Source organism: Peromyscus maniculatus, chromosome 15 (assembly GCF_049852395.1).
Source record: "Peromyscus maniculatus bairdii isolate BWxNUB_F1_BW_parent chromosome 15, HU_Pman_BW_mat_3.1, whole genome shotgun sequence".
NCBI lineage: Eukaryota > Metazoa > Chordata > Mammalia > Rodentia > Cricetidae > Peromyscus > Peromyscus maniculatus.
The window spans coordinates 27,013,776-27,033,519 of record NC_134866.1 but is presented as its reverse complement, the minus strand read 5'-3'; the positions used below and the strand labels follow the sequence as shown (position 1 = coordinate 27,033,519).

Here is a 19,744-nt window from a genome sequence, read left to right as displayed (position 1 = left end):
TTATAATTTGGCAGGATGCCATCTTGCTAATTTATTTTAAAATGAATTTTAAAAAAAATTCAGCATGCCCAGTTTTTCCAAATTTGGATTCCTAAGAAGACGTAGCAGAGAATATTTTATTTAGTCTATGTGTACACATCATGGTGTGTGTATAGTAGTTGGAGGACAAGATGTATAAGTCTGTTCTCTCCTCCCACTGTGTAAGTTCCAAGAGTCAGATCAACAGGATTGGCAGCAAGTGCCTTTTACCCACTGATCCTCTCATATATAGTGTTTGATTTTTTTTTTAATTTATGAATCTTTTAGTTGATATAATGAGAGTGTATCTTACTTGAATTTGTCTAGTTTTATTATTAATATAGTAGTCGTTCTACCCTTGGAAAGATTTCTGGAGATTCCCTGATCCCCCCAGGATGCCTAAAACCTCAGACAGTAGATGTCATGTTTTCCTTACTCTTGCATACCTGGGATAAAGTGCAAATAAATTAGAGGCAAATATTTATAATTAAGCATAGTAGATTAATGACGTATTCTCCACCATATGTCATAGTGGCAATAACCTCAACCTGTCCCCTCCCCTACCACCAGGAGAATATTGTCTATAAACCCAAGACCTTGTGCATGCTAACCATGGGCTGTACCACCAAGCTGCATTTTTCATCCCATCATTCTTCAGGTTGAGAACTTTCACATTTTCACTAAAGCTTCTCTTTGTTGTAGTTGAATGTCAGAATCACTCACGTGCCATATCATGACAACTGATCCAATAAGTAAATAATGAACATGTAGTAGATTGGAAACAGGATGATTCACAAAGCAGGCCAGATTGGGCATGATCAATTTAGATTTAATCATGCTATTCCAGTCAGCATATAGTTTAAGACATATGAATTGTTTTTGTGTAACTTTTCCATGTAATATTTTCTGATTGTTATTGACCACAGATAAGTACAAATTGTGGGAAGTGAGACCATAGATAAAGGGATGACTGCAATACTTTCAGTATTTCGGTAGAAGATACTTCCTCTTGGCAACAAGATGGTTGAACGGGTAAAAGCACTTTAAAGCCTGAAACAGTTCAATCCTCAGAACCCATGTAACGGTGGGAGAAGAGGACTAACTTCACAGAGTGGTCCTCAGACCTCTGCGTGCACATGTGCACAAGTACAAGTAATAGAACATCCTTTTTTGGCTTTCCAAAAACAAAGCTTTGCCAGGCGGTGGTGGCACACACCTTTAATCCCAGCAAGGGGGAGGCAGAGGCAGGTGAATCTCTGTGAGTTTTAGGCCAACCTGGTCTACAGAGCAAGTTCCAGGACAGCTAAGGCAGGTAAGCTTTAGGGGGAAAAAAAATCACAACATTTTTAAGTAATAGCTTGATATTAATTGGCACTTATTTATATTGCAACGAAAGAAATATTTTTTTAAGTAGCCATCCAGATGGCTCAGTGAGTAAAATGTTTGCCCCCAGAGCCTAATGGTTTGAGTCTGATTCTCCGCAGCTGTGCACAGGAAAGAGCCAATTTCTAAAACTGGCTTCTGACTTATTTATGTCCTGGTATATGTGTACCATATACACTGACGTCACACACATACAAATGCTATAGAACAAAGTAGTTTTTTTTTTCTTTTTTCTTTTTCTTTCTTTTTTTTCTTCATTCTTTTTTTTTTTAAAGAGGGGCTGTTGAGATGGCTCAGCAGTTAAGAGTATTTATTGTTCTTGCAGAAGACCTGAGTTTAAGTCCCAGCACCCCTTGTCTGCTTACAACCAGACAGAATTCCAGTTGCAGAGGATCCAACACCCTCTCTAACCTCACAAGCAGCAGGCATGCGTGTGGTGCAAATAATATGCAAACAAAACACTCATGCTCATAAAATCTTTTTTTAAAAAGTGCTAAATAATTAACAGTTAATCAAAAGTAAACTACTTTCCAGATCACTTGCTCTTAACTCTGTGTGTGTGTGTGTGTGTGTGTGTGTGTGTGTGTGTGTGTGTGTGTACACGTGCACATGCGTGCGTGCTTGTGCATGCGCGCGCGTGCATGAACAGGTAAAATTAAGTAAATTAATCATCATTGTCATTAATATTTACATAGTATCATAAGTACTTAAAAAGTTAATTTAGGGAGTTTGGTGAGGTTGCTCAGAATTGCTGCCCAGTCTGACCGCTGAGTTCATAGTCCTCAGGACCCAGTTGATGCAAAGAAAGAACTATTGCAAATTGTCCTCTGGCTCTACTCATGCACAGTGGCATGTGTAAACATGGATGTGCACACATAATAAATAAATTAAAATGTCTTTTGTTGTTGGTGGGGTAATTTTGGGTTTCGAGACAGGGTTTCTCTGTGTAAAAGCCCTAGCTAGCTGTCCTGGAACTAGCTCTGTAGACCAGGCTGGCCTCAAACTCACAGAGATCGGCCTACCTTTGCCTCCTGAGTGCTGGGATTAAAGGTGAGTGCCACCACCAACCCTGAAAGTTGTTTTTTTTTTTGTTTTTGTTTTTTTAAGTCTTTGCATCCCTCTATGTGGTATCACAAGTTAAAAGTAACATATAATTTGAGCCTAAATAGTATTGTATAAAAATTGCATGTTTCTATCTTGTTTTCAGTGGTTTGGGGTGGGTGGGTACAGGAGTTCGAACCTGGATCCTTCTGTACACCAAGTGGTTCATAAACTAAGCTATATATTCAGCCCCTGTAATGTCTATATTGAGGCTTCATTTGTTTATGTAAACTAGAGCTGGATTCGTGTCTACCAAATTGCAGTAGATCAGTTGTTGACTACTTCTGAGTAAGCAATAAATTAACAAGTCGCAAAGAATGAACTATGGGAATGCTTATTGAATCAGGCTCCTTGAGGAGCACATATTTACCTTGAAAATCTATAAATATTTAAATAAATGATGACGACAGCTTTCTTTTTTTTTTGGTTTTTCGAGACAGGGTTTTTCTGCATAGTTTTGCGCCTTTCCTGGAGCTCACTTGGTAGCCCAGGCTGGCCTTGAACTCATAGAGATCTGCCTGGCTCTGCCTCCCAAGTGCTGGGATTAAAGGCGTGCGCCACCACCGCCCGGCGACAGCTTTCTTTTTTAATTCATCAGTTAAAGGAGACATGAGTACACGCGTACATATAACTCCTATTAAAAATAATGAAATGATTGGTTAAGAATACCCACGATGACTCACAGCCATCTGTACTCCAGTTCCAGGGGATCTGAGCCCTCTTCTTTCCTCTGTGGACACCAAATATGCACATGGTGCACAGACAATACATGGAGGCAAAATACTCAAACACAAAAAAAAGTTTTAAAGTAGTGGAAAATATTAGTTAGACAAAGAATTGCAAGAAATTAATGGTAAGGGTAATCTGGCATGTGTTTTTTAGAGGGAATAGAATCCAATGTTTGTAGAATGGTTAATGTAAAAAAGCCACAGTAAAGCTATTTTTGTCTTTTCATGCAAAAGATTCAACTAATTTCTTATACTCTTTATTACATAGGTTATAAGTCCTGAGAAGTATGACATAAAATGTGCTGTGTCTGAAGCAGCAATAATTTTGAACTCATGTGTGGAGCCCAAAATGCAAGTCACTATCACCCTGACATCTCCAATTATTCGAGAAGAGAACATGAGGGAAGGAGGTTGGAAAGCCAATTAAACATTCTCCTTTTCTTTTACCTTTTGTTTTCCATTTACCTATCCTTTGATGGCATTAAGCCCTAGAAGGCAACATGCTGGCATTACATATGAATTAGATTTAACTTACTCAGCAATTAGTTTTACTTTAGAACATTTCTAACAAAGTGAGTGCTCTTCTTAGTGATGTACTATTATAGAAAACATTATGTGATTGGTTTTCTTTATATATTTTTTTTCTTTCTTTTCTTGCAAACCTCAGATTTCTGGAAAAAAAACTTCAAAAATTGTTTTTTACATAGTTGACATATGGAAAAAAGTTTAAATGCTTGTTAGTAACTAGGGGCCGCAATTTCACTTTTGCTAAGACAATCCTGATCTTGTCTTGATGAAAAAGTCTCATAAATTGGTGAACTATCTACAGCACTTACTTACAGTTGTTCTGTATATAGTCATGGATCTGGCCTGACCTGAAGTAACTATTTCTAGTTCTCTGAGGTTGCTCTTTGGTTTTGCGTACTTTATAAATGCAGAACATGCTAATGCACACAGATTCGGGCATTTGACCTGCATATCATCTAGAGCTCTTAATAAATGATGTGGATAAGTGAGTTACAGTACAGTTCAGGATTTTGTTTTGGTTTTGTTTTTGAACTGAATTTGCATTTGTAGAACATGAAACTCTACTGGTGCCAGCAATGTTGCTTAAGGGACTATTCTGTAACATTTTCAAAGCTTCCAAAGCATTTAAGCCAAAAGCATGATCATTGTCTGCAGTAATGTTGGTTCTCTTGTTTTATGGGTCAGATAAAATTTACTTTGTTTCCTTTCATGTTGTTTTTATCTATCTTAAGTTAAAATGGAATTAAATTTTACAGTGTTTGTTTGTAGTACAGGTTGAGGAGAAAAAAGATTATCAATTCTATTCTTTTAAATTTGTTACCTTAAGGCAAAACAATTTTCAAGAAACTGGGCTTTCTGTAGCCCAAGAAAAGAATATTTTAGTCAAATTTTCATTTCGAGGCATGTCTGATTCTGTATATTTTATATGTACACCACATTAGGATTTTTAAATGTTGTATCTTAAGCTTTGCATTCTAAAAAATGTGAATTTTATGTAAAGGATCATGCATGTGGACATGAATTACCCTTGAAGGTCTGGCTATCCATGTTGTTGAAGAAAATGGTTCCTGAGTCAATTTGGCCAAGTTGTATGTAGTATATGATCCTTTACTTAGGTTTTTAAAAATCTAGTATGATATTTTATAAATTAATGTTGCTATATTTAATGTAAAAATATGCTTATATAACTATTTAGCTCTATTTCAAAGTGCTTCTGTGTATTTAGCCTCAGTTCATTATCAAGCAATTATATAAGTTAATGGTATCCTGTTGTAGTAAATCCTTAACATACTTTTCTAAAGGAAACAAAATTACATTTTTGTCTGACCCAGACTGAGATAGACTTACAGTTCTGAATTTTATAAATATGATCATGAGGGAAATGGTCAGCCTAAAATTGAAAGATTTTTCTTCAAGACACTGAGTTGGAAAGTTGGATATACAAAAGTGTAAAAACATTGTTAAGAGTGTTCCTTGCTGCAGATGACTGCAGTCAACCCATGTTTTTAGCTTTATCATGAAGATTGCTTCTTTCTAGCTGCAGAATATCGGTATGTATTCTCTCTCACTGCAGCTCCTGGTGCTCTGTGTCTTCAAATCATTTAAAGCCTATAGCTTGCTTTGGGGAGTTAGTACAGGATGTAAGGAAGGCTTTGCCGGAAGAACATTGTAAATCATGGGATTTGACTATGATATTCCCACATAGTGTAATAGCCTCTTTAATATGTACTGGTCCTGTGTGATATAAAAATCATCTAATAAAAGAAATAACTAAATTGTTAAAATAACTGTTAAACACATGACAGATATCTTCTCTGGTAGTGTGTTTGACAGTTAACATGAGTAAACATTTAATTGACTTTAAGCTTGAAATGTTCAGAATGCTCTAACCATTGCTACAGAATCTTTTCTGCAGCAAATCAAGTATTGTGTGTGTTTTTTTCTACCTGTAGCTTATCAGGCCCGGTCCAAAGCCTTCTAGCAGAAGGGATTGATTCCTGTCAGGGGTTGCTGCCAAGACATCGGAAGGATTTTTGACCAAGGTTTTCAAAAGCTCAGTGTCACATCTGCCATTTGATTAAGGGGGGATTTTGGATGCAGAGTCTGGCATTTTTTTTGTCCTTTGTGTGGCTATTTTGTTTGTCTTTTGTCTCTTCTAGAATTGAGCAGTGTTCACACTAGTTTTTAAGTAGTTGGGTGAATTATATTTTACATAACCATGTTAATTGAAATTAATATATTCCCATTAACTTTTAATTATAAAATAGTGTGGACACAGCATGTCTTCTAATTGGCGATTAACCCCTTAAAATTTGTGAAATACATTCACGTAGGAAAAGAATTTGTATTTTGTTTTAATAAATTAACAGTTTCTTTGTTTTGTTTCATTGACTATTAGGGAACAAGTATGATTTTAGCACAATATATCTAAGGGGTTAATCTACTTAAAATATAAAAATGGGTACAAAAATCCACACTAAATTTAACAAAAATTTCCTACTTATAGCTCTTACTTATTTTTAACTTAAAATAGGTGTTCTGGCATCATTGAATTTATATTATAGGTTAAAATCTACAAAATTATACTTGTGTACAAAAAAACTATTGGAAGAATTTATAAGATTCTGAAATACAGTAGATTTAGAAACTTTCCACATCGACACATTTTGGCTTTAACGTATTGGAAAAAGGAGTCAGAGGCCTTCTGCATCGTCTTCATGTTGTGGAGAGTGGAAGTGGTGAAGGCAGGGTTTTTTCTTTCTCAGGGTAGTTAGCTATCCTTTCTTTGTCCTTTCTCCTTATCTCATTTTTTGGAAACCTTTTCATATTTCATCTGTTCATGAGAACAAGAACTTACCTCCTAAGACTTCTAAATTTCTGGGCTGGAGAGATGGCTCATTGAGTAAGAGCACTTGCTGCTCTTACAGATGACCCCATTTCAGTTCCCAGCACCCAGGGTCAGGCAGCCCACAACCAACTCTACTCCTGGCCCTGGCCTAGGGGATCTGCTGCCTTCTGGACTCTATGGGCACCCACAAAGATGCATAAATAAAAATAAAATTGATTTCTAAATTCTTATAAGACAAAAATTCAAGCACTTTACCCAGACTTACAGTACTCTAAACTAGTTTTTATATTTCTTTTTTGTTGCTCATAGTCATTTGACATATTCAGTAAATTATTGTATCCTAAATTCATCATGGTTTTTGGTGCTCTCTAGCTACTGCTTATACTCAGCAGATTACTTTCTATAATTTTCCTGCACTTAAAAAATACACTATAAGCCAGGCATGATGGCTCACACTCTTAATCCCAGCTCTCAAAGGCTGAGGGAGGAGAATAAACCATGAGTTCAAGGCCAGCCTGAGCTATAGATGACCTTGTTTCAAAAACCAGAAAAGCAAAATGTACTAAAGTTGATGGCAACTCTGAATTAAATGAAGTATTAACTATTTGGTTATAGAATAGTTTGACCAGCAAACTTATTATCTTCTGCACCTTTTTGTAGGTATTTCAGATAAACATGTAGCTGGCCTTTTTGGATCTTCACTTTTGTGAATGATTTATTAATGTAAACTGGTCTTTGTTAATGTAAAGCTAATTTCTTGTCCTAATTTAGTTTCCCATTTTTTTTAAGCTTTATTAAAAAGTAACAAATTTTTTTTAAAAAGTAACACATTTTAACCAACTTAAAAAGACTACATATTTACCATCAGAGTACTCTGCTTATGGCTTTTTTCTGTACGTAATTGTATTTAACTGTGCTAGTTCCTGTAGCCTTTCTCTGCTTTACTCATTGTTTCTCTCCGCTTGCTGTTTGGAATACTTTTAATGAAAACTTCTCATTTTAGAAAGCATTTCATATTCCCTTAGGACATGCTAAAGTCTTCCTGTTGAACATAAGGAATTGAATTCTCATAGAACTAAACCTCATTTTGGTCCTTTAGTTTTTTTTGTAATTGTTGTATTGATCATTCCATATTTATTGAAGTTCTTTGCTATATTAGCCCCAGAATAACCTAGAGTACTTTACCAACTTGGTAGATTATTGTACATTCCCATTTAAGGTGGATTTTTGTGTCCCCTTTTGTCTTTGTCGTCTTCGTGCTGGTGCGCTGTGTCCAATAATCTTTCCTTTAGATTTCATTTTGGTGAGGAAGGTTTCTACTTCCAAAAAATTATTGTATCATGGAAGAATTCATCTTAATTCTCCTTGTTCTTCATATTGTATTATGTAAATTTGTTGAAAGTTACTCCCTGGATGAATTGAACTGAAAACTCTCAAATGGCTCACGTGACACTGGTGCTACTTTAAGGAAGTGTCTTGCTCACCTGGTCAAACACCCATTCCTCACTGCATTTTGCCAATTCAATCCATTTTAGATGTAACCTCGGGTATGGTGAAAGACCCACCGGACGTCTTGGACAGGCAAAAATGCCTTGACGCTCTGGCTGCTCTACGCCACGCTAAGTGGTTCCAGGTTCGGAACATCATTTTACTTTTTTCTTGTAGCCTTATGAGAGAGTAGTTCAGTACATGTTTAACTATGCTTAAACATTTCAAAAGATTGCCTAAGCAACACCATTTTAAATTAAATCTCAGAAAATAAGGTATCATAGCTGAGTATAAAGATCTGCATTTTGCAGTTACTATTAATTTGGGGGATGTTTGTACTCAGGGTTTTTTATTTTTTAGTGGCTATATTTGAAGTTGACTTCGGGAACATCACGTGTTTTTGTATATATATTATATTCCATAAGGCTGCAGATGAACTTTGCTTTAAATAATGGAATATGTGTTTAAAGCTCTGTGTATAGTTTTAAGATTTTCCCCTTTCTCTAAGTTGATGAGTGTAGGGAATGAAAGGTGAGGAACAGCTGCTTGGTTTAGTGACTTTGCAGACATGCAAAGGCACAGACAGGAAACCAAACAGATCTTCTCAACCTTCCAGTCCCTAGACAAACTTGTTAGCTCTTTACTTTTCTTTTTATTCCTAATTTAGGCAGAGTTTTTTCAGTTTACTGTTTTGTATGAACACAGGTCAAGGTTCACAGGGGATCAAGAAATATTATTCTTGTATAATCTGTTTACTTTGACCTAAATACTAGCTTTAAATACTAACTCTGGCATAAAATACTGCTGTAAATGGCAGCTCATTGAACCCAACTTAAATGTAATTATTTTTATTTTTATTTTTAATCTGAGCTTCCATTGAACAGTGGTATTTTAACTTTTTTTCATCAAGGGATATTTTTGATATTTCTAAGATTAATTCAGTTGGTTTTTGTGTTGCCCTCAAGGCTAGAGCTAATGGCCTACAGTCCTGTGTGATTATCATACGTATCCTCCGAGACCTTTGTCAACGAGTTCCAACTTGGTCTGATTTTCCCAGCTGGGTAAGTACCTTGTGACAGCACCATATGGTGATGAGCATTTAGAAAGGTCTTTTCTGTTTACTCTTTATCCTCTGACCCTCCATTTTCATTTACATATCATATTTTTCTGTTCTGATAAAAATCCTGGGGATTTGAAAATACTTTCTTAGGATTTACTAATTAAAAAATTATGCTTGGGCTGGAGAGATAACTTAGTGAGTAGAGGCATTTGCCACCCGCCAAGCCTGAAAACGTGAGTTCCATTCCTATAACCCATATGGTGAAAGGAAAGAATTGACTCCTAGAGCTTGTCCTTTGACCTGAATATGTGTACCATGGTGCACAGAGGAGTAGGGAGACACACAGTGAAGGAGTAAGTAAATGAATGGTTGTTTAAAAAAAATTAAGATGGTTTGCTAATTTTTTGTTTTGTTTTTCGAGACAGGGTTTCTCTGTTTAGCTTTGTGCCTTTTCTGGAACTCACTTGGTAGCCCAGGCTGGCCTCGAACTCACAGAGATCCGCCTGCCTCTGCCTCCCGAGTGCTGGGATTAAAGGCGTGCGCCACCACCGCCCAGCAGTTTGCAAATTTTAAAAGAAGAATTATACTGGACTGAGTGATAGCTCAGCTATGCAAGCTTGAGGGTCTCAGATCAAGTCCCCAGAACTCACATAAAATACTGGACATGGTGGACACACACTTGTCACCTTAGTATTGTGCTGGCCACGACAGGAGCATTACTGTCCAGGTTCAGAGAGAGACCCTTTCTCAAGGAAACTGGGTAATGTGCTATACGTGTAAGAACCTGTCTTAACAAACATAAAAGGACCCAGTGCCTTTATTTAAAGATAAACTGTTCATGAATTGTAAATATTCACATAGAAATTTGTTCAGAAATCAAATTTAACCTGTTGATTTCAAAGTAGGTTATTAAAAATTAAATAGCCAAGGTTGCCAGGTGTGGTGGCTCATGCCTTTAACCGAAGCAGGAAGCAGAGGCAAGTGAATCTCTGAGTTCAGGGACAGCCTGGTCTACAGAGTGAGGTAAAGAAAGGACAGCTAGAGTAGTTACAGAAAAAGAAACCCTATCTTGAGAAAATAAAGCCGCCCCCCCCCCCCAAAAAAAAAAAAAGCCAAGTTTGTCTTTTACTTATTTTTTATTTGTTTTTGTCTGTGTTTAAGAATTCCATGCTTTAAGCCAGGCATTGGTGGCACACACCTTTGATCCCAGCACTCACACAGGCAGGTTGATCTCTGAGTTTGAGGCCAGTCTAGTCCACAGAACTAGTTCCAGGACAGCCAAGTCTACACAGAGAAACCCGGTCTTGAAAAAACAAACAAAATCCTGGACTTTGGACTTAAGACTTGTAGGCATCAATTGTTTTTTCCCAGATAAATTACATTTTTTAGGGCTACAAATTATATACTTACTACACTGCAAAAACTTTTAGAAGGATGTGTTCCAAGTTCTCATGATTATTTCTAAGGGGAGTGCAAGAAGGAAATAATTAAGATAAAGAACTGTAATGTTTTATTTTTATTGAGGGAGTAGGAAGAGATACATGTGTTTGTTACTTGTGTGGTTAAATCTTCAAATTATGAATGGAATCCAGATCTTGTACGGACCTGGTTTCATAGCACTAGGGAACCTTGAGGCAGAGCATTGTAAGTTACATTGTAAGACCCTATGTCAAACAAGCCAAGTGAAGCAAAAATACATAAATGAATCAAAGATGAATGCAATTGTGTATTTGAGGCAGGCATCATGCTAGAAGAGTAGCTGAGAGCTTCCATGTTGAGAAAACGGGGGAGATATATATATATATAATATAGTTATATATAAAACTGGGAATAGCATGGACTTTTGAAAACTCAAAGCCCACTGGAAGTGACACACCTTCTTCAACGAAGTCACACTTCCTGATCCTTCCCAAAACAATCCCCAACTGGGGACCAGGCATATATGAGCATATACAGACCATTCTCATTCAAACTATCACATTTCCACTCCCTGCTGACATGGACTTGTGGCCGTACCACAATGCAAAATAAATTTAGTTCAGCCTCAAAAGTCCCCAGATTCTTTCACAAATCACAACAATTTTAGAAATTTAAAGTCTCCTCGGAGTCTCAAGGCAGTCTCTTAAGCAAAAAGCAAGTTATGTACTTCCAATATACAATGGCACAGTATACAGAACCTTTCCAAAGGGGAGAGGGGGTGCATAATGAGAAAATCTTGACAAAAGCAAGACCAAAACCCAGCAGGGCAAATTCCAAATCCTGTAACTCTATGACTGATGTCAAAGGGCTTAGATTATTTCCGCCTTCCAGTTTTGCTGGCTGCAACAGACTTCTCTCTCTCTGTTGTCCGGCTTCTACTCCCTGTCTGCAGCTGATGTTGGCAGACAGACACACCACAGCTTTATGCAGTGTCCTCTCTGGGCCTTCATGCAGGGATGCATCTGCCACATACCTGGCCTCAGTAGCTTTCATTAGCCGTCAAGGTAGGTTCCACAACTGTAACAGGCTTTCTTGGACTGCCAGCCCCCAAATCATAACAGGGAGATTTATTATTAATTACAAATGCTCAGCCTTAGTTTAGGCTTGTTTCTAGCTAGCTTTTAAACTTAAACTAATCCATTTCTATGTGCTGCCCCAGGACTCATTTACCTCATCTACACACTGTCCATCCTGCTTTCCTGCTTCCTCTGTGTCTGGCTGGCTAGCCCCTACCTGGCTACCCTTTCTCTCTGCTTGCCAGCCCCGCCTATCCCTTCTCTGCGTAGCTATTGGCTGTTCAGCTTTTTATTAGACCAATCAGGTGCAGACAAGGTGAACAGCAACACATCTTTAATTAGTTAAACAATTATTCTGCAATACAAACAAATGTAACACATTTTTTACTAGTTAAGCAAACATTCTATTTCACAACACACAACCCTGTACTGTTCTATCGCTCATGATTCTGAGGCCAGAACCATGTGGCAATGGTGCCAAGTTCTTCTGCCTGCTTCAGATGGAACCTGGCCCCTCCTCGAATTACATTTGCATAAACCTTCCTTTGTTGTTGCTCATTTGGAACAGGTAATTCCTTAGGCCAGTGGTTCTCAGCCTGTGGATCGTGACTCCTATTGAGTCAGACAAACCTTTCACAAGGGTCACATATCAGATATTTACATTATGATTCATAACAGTAGCAAATTATAGTTATGAAGTAGCAGGAAAAATAATTTTATGGGTTCCGAGCATTAGGAGAGTTGGGAACCACTGCCTTATGCCATTTCTCTTCACAAGTTGTAGGATTAGCTGAGTGGTGCCTGGCCCTGAGGGCACCACTCACTCAATTCCATTTTTCCTTATCTCTTTCAGCACAAACTAAGATTCCAACATCAAATTTCCTGGTGTTCTTTTCATTGTAGACCTATATCAGAGTGGTAACTAATAAGCACATGACAGTGTAAACATTAGACTATCTTGAAATCTCCTCTGCCATTGAAATTAGTCCAAAATTCTTCAATAGTCTTAGGTTGATTCTTAGGACAAGGGCAAAAACCAGACACATTCTTTTCCAAAATGCCACAAGAATGGTCTCTAACCCAGTTGCTATTATTACCCACCCTCACTCCCCAAAGACCTCTTGAGCTGGGCCTCTATAGTCCTGTCCATATGGCTCTCAACACTTTCGTCTTCCAGGCTCCTCCTAGGGTGGCCCATTAAATCCTGCTTATAGCATTCAACTACTTTCCTAGTCCAAAGTCTTTCACATTCCTCCAAAAACCACATGATTGGGCTTTTACAGAACAATAATAGCCCACTCTGTACACCAACTCTGGTTACTTTTCTGTTCCTTGAAGAGAAGAGACACATGACCAAGGCAACAGATAGAAAAGTACTGGGGTCTCAGAGTTTGTGGGGATTAGAGTCCATGACTGTCATGGTGGGGAGCATGGTGGCAGGTAGGCATGGTACTAGAGCAGTACTAAGAGCTTAATTAAATCTGATCCACAAGCAAGAGGCAGAGAGAGATGACCAGGAATGTCGTAAGCTTTTGAAACCTCAAAGCCTACCCTCAGTGATCTACCTCTTCAACAAGGCCACACCTCCTGGCCCTTCCCCATTCCACCAACTGTGGACCAAGCATTCAAATTAAAAGTCTGGGGGCGGGGCATTCTTATTCAAGCTACCATGGTTCCATAATGTTTTAGATTTTAGCTTGGTACAGTATTGTGGAGTCTTTCTGCTTATCTGAACTTTGACTTCATTTTATTGGTTTCATGTAGTCATTTAGTTTTCTTAGAATCCAAAACTTTAGATTATATTGTCATTCAGATAGACTTTTTTTAATGTTGATTAGATTTTACTAACAGCAGGTTTGTTCACAGAAATAATGATTGGGAAAAAAAGAGTTCCCATACAAATTTTGCCCCTGTACGTGCACAGCCTCCATGTCAGTATTTGTACCAGAGATGTACATTTGTTACTAATAAACTTTTAATGCATAATTGCCATGCAAAGTCTATACTTAAAATAGACTTCTCATACTATTCTTTACATGAGTATAAGATGTCATGCAAATTTGTTCTATGTTTTATATATTTAGTTGACATAATTACATTTATTCGGTACAGTGGTATGTTCCAGTACACTCATATAAATGTGTAATAATTTGACTGGGTCATTGACGTGCTTATCACTTCAAACATTTATCAATTTTTTTTTTAATGTTAGGAGCATTTAAACATTAAAGTAGTTCCAGCAGCTACATTGAGATGAAACAGTTGAAAGTTAGAGATGTAGTTCATGTTAGAGCACTTGGCAAGAATTTGCAAGATTCTGGGTTTGATTCTCAGTACCTAACACATATATACACCCCCACCCCCACCCCCCAACCCCCACCCCCACCCCCGCCCAAAGGAGTTCATTGACTAATTGTTGTTAAGCATTGTCGCCCTGTTGTGCCACAGAACATAGATTATCCTGCTCATCCATTTCTACTGTATGGCCATTAGCTGTCTTACCACCACCATCTCCACATTCTTTCCAGGCTCTGCCACTATTTCTTTGTGGGAACATAGAGTATTTGTGTGTGACTTATTATCACATAATGTTAGTTTCTATCCATATTGTTGGAAATGACAAACTAGCATTCTTTATTGGAGCTTAATTCCACAATTTTTATGATCCACAAATGGTTGAATCTTTTTAAAGTATCCTTTTTCTTACCCTTGTGAGTTATGCTCTAAGGACTGCTTGTGGAAAGAAGTACAATTTGAAAGGCCGGTTTTAACCTACACTTTAAAATGTGTGTTGTTAGGTCATTAGATGTGGGTAAAGTGTATATACCCTTTGTACTCTAAGGGCTGGTTTCCCCTAGGGCTCCAGGATTACAAATTCTCTGCTTCTCCTACCTCCAAGGAAGAAGATGAGGGTGGTCAGATGAGATCTTTACGCTTAGGAAAATGTCCTGTGGCATGATCCATTCTTCTTCAACTAAGAGGTTATTAGTGAAGTGTTCACTCACTTCCTAATCCCACCCCAAGTCCCACATGGAGAGTGCAGGAAGACCTGCTTGAGCATAGTCACTGTTTCTTGGGAGTGGTCTTTTGCTGTCCTTTCCTGTTTGGTGCAAGCGGTTCCATTTTTACTTGGAGGCAGTAGCATTGCATTGTACCATTTTTTAATTATGTTTGGGAGGAGCAAGAGATCTTGAGATTTGGCTCTGTGCCCTCACCCTGAGATTGGACTGACATTGTTTTCCCTCTTGCTTTTTTTTTCCTTTCATTTTTCTTTTAAGAAAATGTCTACTCACTCCACATACTATCCACAGATCCCCCCTCCTCCTTCCTCTCAACCCCCCCCCCCCCAGCCCTCTTTCCCAAGCCACCTTGCATTCCCACATCCCCCAAGTCGAGGTCTCCCAAGGGGAGTCAACAGAGCCCAGCACACTGAGCCTAGGCAGGTCCCAAGCGCCTTCCCACTGCACCTAGGTTGTGCAAGGTGTCACACCACAGGCACCAGGTTCTAGAAGCCTGCCCATAGACCAGGGACAGATCCCAATCCCCCGCCTGGGTGCCCCCCAAACAGTTTGAGCCAAACAACCATTTTCCGTATCCAGATTACCTCTGGCTTTTATCTTTATTTTTTTAAGTTTTGTCATTATATGTATATGAATGATTTGCCTACATGTGTATGTATATCGTGTGTGTGCCTGAGAAGGTCGGAATAGGGTTTAGACAATTGAGAACCACCAGGTAGGTACTGGGAATCAAACCTGGGTCTTCTGCAAAAGCAGCAAGTGCTCCTAACCACTGAGCCATTTCTCAATCCTTGTCTTTCTGATTTTTTTTTTTTACATTGTATAAATTGTATAAGTTTTTTGGCTTTGGAACCATTTTAGGGTTTTGTTGTGGTTTCAAGTTACTTGGTTTCTTTGAATTGTTTTTTGAGCTCCTATTTATTGCATTCGTGTATTTTGTTTGTGTATTTTGAGCAATGTGTATGTGCCTCTGGGTCAGAGAGCACTTTATAGTAGTGTTCCTCTCCTTGGGCCATGACTTCCAGGGATCAAATTCAAGTCATTTGATAGGCCCTGGAATTCCTATTTACAATTTTAATAAAAGTTATAATGGGCACTGGAGAGATGGCTCAACAGTTAAAAGCACTGACTGCTCTTCCAGAGGATCTGAATTCAGTCCCCAGCACCCACCTCTAGCAGTTCACAAATGTCTATAACTCCAGTTCCTAGGGATCCAACACCCTCGTTTGGCTTTGGTAGGTACCTCCATACACGTGGCAGACACCCAACATACACATTAGTAAAAATAAATTTTTTTTTTCAAAAGCTACACTGGATGACCCCAAAGCCTTGTACTAGATGAGAAAATATAGCCTTCATATGCTTCACTTTGCATGAAATGTTTGGAGTAGGCAAATCTGTAGAATTTGAAAGTACATTAGAGGAGGAAAGGACAGAGAGGAAGAGGTGTCTACTAGTAGATATGCAGTGATTTTGAAAAAAAAAAAAAAAAACAGGCAGGACAGTGGAGGCACACACCTTTAATCCTAGCACCCAGGAGACAGAGACAGGTGGATCTCCAAGTTTGAGGACAGCCTGGTCTACACAGAGAAACCCTGTTAGAGTCTGTAGTTATTAACCTGATGTTTCTCTTCAAACTTAAAATGTAAAATTGGTGTCCCCTTAACTTTTGGGCTTGGAGACTCATTGTATAGTCCATCCTTGAACTTCTGATCTACTGCCTTGAGTTTGTTTCTTTGTTTGCTTTTTTTGAGATGGAAGTCTCGCTGTAGTTCTTTTGTCCTGGAGCTCACTGTGTAGACTAGGCTGGCCTCGAACTCGCAGAGATCCTCCTGTCTTTGCCCCCAGGGCCCAGCCTGTTTTTTTATTATTGAGGTGGCACTAGGTTACCCAGACTCAATTCTCAGCCAGTTCATAGGCTTAAATAATTCTGCTTCAGCCTCTAAAGAGATAATATGAGAGGCTTTTATTTAATTAAATTTTATTTATTTATTTAATTTTATTTAATTAAAATATTTTTGTATTATAAAAATTATTATTTTGTATATGTGTTGGAACAACTTGAAGAAATCAGTTCTTTGTACCTTTAAGATTCCATCAGTGGTGTGTCGGTGTGTCTCAGGACCACTTGAAAAAGTCAGTTCTCTACCACAGAGGTTCCATCAGGCTCCTCAGCAAGCGCCCTTTAACGCTTGAGCCGTCTCACTGGCTCATTGCCTTAACATAACTTCCATAATCTTCAGAATCTTTAAGGACACTTGCCCATCATTCTGATGGTGTTTGAAAACGGTCTTTAAGCTGTTGAGTGTATTTTATGTCTTTAATCTTAGGCAATGGAGTTGCTGGTAGAGAAAGCAATCAGTAGTGCTTCCAGCCCTCAGAGCCCTGGAGATGCCCTGAGAAGAGTATTTGAGTGCATTTCTTCAGGGATTATTCTCAAAGGTAAGTCGAGGGTTTTTATTACGTAAATTAAGTTGATTTCTTTATTGAATAAGAGGCCTACTTCCCCAAGGAGATAATGCTAATAATGCTTTTCTTTCTTTACAATGATCATTATAGGCAGCCCTGGACTTCTGGATCCTTGTGAAAAGGATCCCTTTGATACTTTGGCAACAATGACTGACCAACAACGTGAAGACATTACATCCAGTGCACAGGTATTTGAATACTTGTTGGATTACTGTCCTTAGGTTTTATAAATGTTTAGTTACATGGAATAATTGTATAATAGTCACTGTGATAATTATTGGGAAGTAAGTCTTTAAAGGGAATATTAAAAAGATGTACCTTTCCAGAGGTGGTGAGGCACACTCATTTAATCTTAGCACCCATTCAGGGTGTTTCTTTCATTAAGTTTTTTTTCTCATATTGTTATATGAGGAAGTAAACTTAATAAGAATTCATGTGTTTTCATGTCAGTGAGATAGTCTATAGGTAAAAGTGTGTGCTGCCTAGCCTAATGGCCTGAGCTTTGGTTCCTAGAACCCACATGGTAGGAGAGAATGGCCCTCAAGTTGTACTCTGACTATGGTGTAAATGTGCACCCAAAAAAAAGGATAAATATAAAGTACAAATTTTAGAACGTCTGATTTTTAAAACTCATTCCCTATTCTGACTCTTATTTTCAGTTTGCATTGAGACTGCTCGCATTCCGTCAGATACACAAAGTTCTTGGAATGGATCCATTACCACAAATGAACCAACGCTTTAACATCCACAACAACAGGAAACGAAGAAGGGATAGTGACGGAGTAGACGGATTTGAAGCCGAGGGAAAGAAAGACAAGAAGGATTATGATAACTTTTAAAAAGTTTCTGTAAATCCTCAGTGTTCAAATAGGTGCCGCTTTATTGGCTGTTTTCCATTCATAATAATGTCTACTTCAAAGTTTATCAACAATGTAGAGTTTCATGGAAGAACCAAGTTTTTCTATGACATTAAAAAACTTAATGTACAGTGTTAGGTATTATATGGATGGAAAGGCATCAAAAAATAAATTAAACTAGGGCAAAAATAGTGGTTCCATTTTTTTCCCCCATTATTTTGATTTTATTGACTGGTTGCCCTTACTCCCTGTATTTTTGTGTCTTTTATTAGCTAGTGCATTGTGTTATATGAAATCTTGACTGTATTTAATGCAGCATTTGTGCTTCAGTTGCTCCATGTGTTTTGATACTTTTATTTAGAAGTTTTGTTTGCTTTGACCCTAGTTGTAAGTTACTTTGTGTTATAGATCATATCCTTTACCCCTTAATATTTCACAGCAGTACGTTTTTTTGTAACGTGAAACTGCAGGATTTTTTTCCTTTTGTTATTCTATATGTGAAGGATTAAAATACAAAAAGCTACCCTGCCATTTGAGTGCTCAGAACTGGGCGTTTCTGCAGCTCTTGTGGTATTTGTCTATCTAGTGTGATATATAAAGGTGTAATTAAGACAAATTCGTTAATCTAATCAAGTTTGCTGTTAGTTGTGCATTAGCAGTATAAAAGCTAATATATACTATATGGTCTTGCAACAGTTTTAAAGCCTCTGCATAATTGAGAATAAAATGCATGACATTTTTGTTTTTAATAGTCTTTTAAAATTATAATTTTAGGTTTAACACGTAGATCTTTGTACAGTTGACTTTTTGACATAGCAAGGCCAAAAATAACTTTCTGAATACTTTTTCTTCTGTACAAGTGGAAAGGGCATTTTTCACATATAAGTGGGCTATTGTTTTCAAAAGAACTTTATCATTGTGCAACTAACAATAACTAGCCCTTAATTATGGTGACAGTTCCTTATTAATGTGTGTGCAATTACTCTAACAGCTCTTAACAGTATAACACAGTTGAATGATCCCAACACATCCCATCATCCAGATCATTTATAGGTCTATTAACAGTGAGATTGATAAAGTATTACTGATTTAAAAAAGAATAAGATTATCTAAGGAAAAAAACAGAAAATTATTTGGTGTGGCCATCTTACATGCTTATGTCTTATATAAAATGCTAATCCCTAGCAGTGGTGTAATGCAAGTTCCATCTTCCTGTTGATGTATGTATGCTCTGGTACACAGATGTTGTTTGTCACAGCACTACAGTGAGATACAGAAATAAAAACTTAAATTCATATAACGACTTCATTGTATTATGTGGTAGGCTTGATGAAGATGACTTTGGCTTGATACTACTTACGCTTCAGTAAAACCATATTCATATATATACCATGTATGTATGTGTTACTCCTGCCAATTGTATGTTGGCTGCTCACATAATTCTGAAAGTTTTAGATTTCACCACCAAATTGGTTCACTTTTCTATGGTCAGAACCCTCCCCAAACTAAAGACTAGAAGTCTCTGGGTGTTCTTACAGAATGGTACTATCTGTATGACTTCAGCATGCCTTTATTTGTATGTTTAGATTTTTGCTAGGAAGTTTTGAGTACCCAGATAATTTTTAGATTTTTTTTTTTAAAGGAAGGAAGTGTTTTTGCTCAAAGTTTGAGAGGGTGATCATTTTGGTGGGGGAGGTGTAGCCACAGGTGGGTTCATTACATGAGAAGGGTGAAGCTGGAACTCCACAT

General features: G+C 37.8%; 1 protein-coding gene across 9 annotated transcripts in view; it reads left to right on the top strand.

Moving 5' to 3' along the window:
* Positions 1 to 19,295, top strand: part of Zfr (zinc finger RNA binding protein) — a 65,979-nt gene extending 46,684 nt beyond the window's left edge. For 7 of the 9 annotated variants that reach the window (XM_076551738.1, XM_042261405.2, XM_076551742.1 and 4 more), the window contains 6 exons: positions 3,499 to 3,640; positions 8,142 to 8,239; positions 9,060 to 9,155; positions 17,000 to 17,111; positions 17,229 to 17,326; positions 17,798 to 19,295. In XM_076551738.1, coding sequence (XP_076407853.1) covers positions 3,499 to 3,640; positions 8,142 to 8,239; positions 9,060 to 9,155; positions 17,000 to 17,111; positions 17,229 to 17,326; positions 17,798 to 17,977 — 726 coding nt within the window. In that variant the 3' untranslated portion in view covers positions 17,978 to 19,295. The remainder of the gene's footprint in view (positions 1 to 3,498; positions 3,641 to 8,141; positions 8,240 to 9,059; positions 9,156 to 16,999; positions 17,112 to 17,228; positions 17,327 to 17,797) is intronic. The other 2 variants (XR_013044691.1, XR_013044690.1) reach the window with 1 other exon arrangement.
* The last annotated feature ends 449 nt before the right edge of the window (positions 19,296 to 19,744 follow it).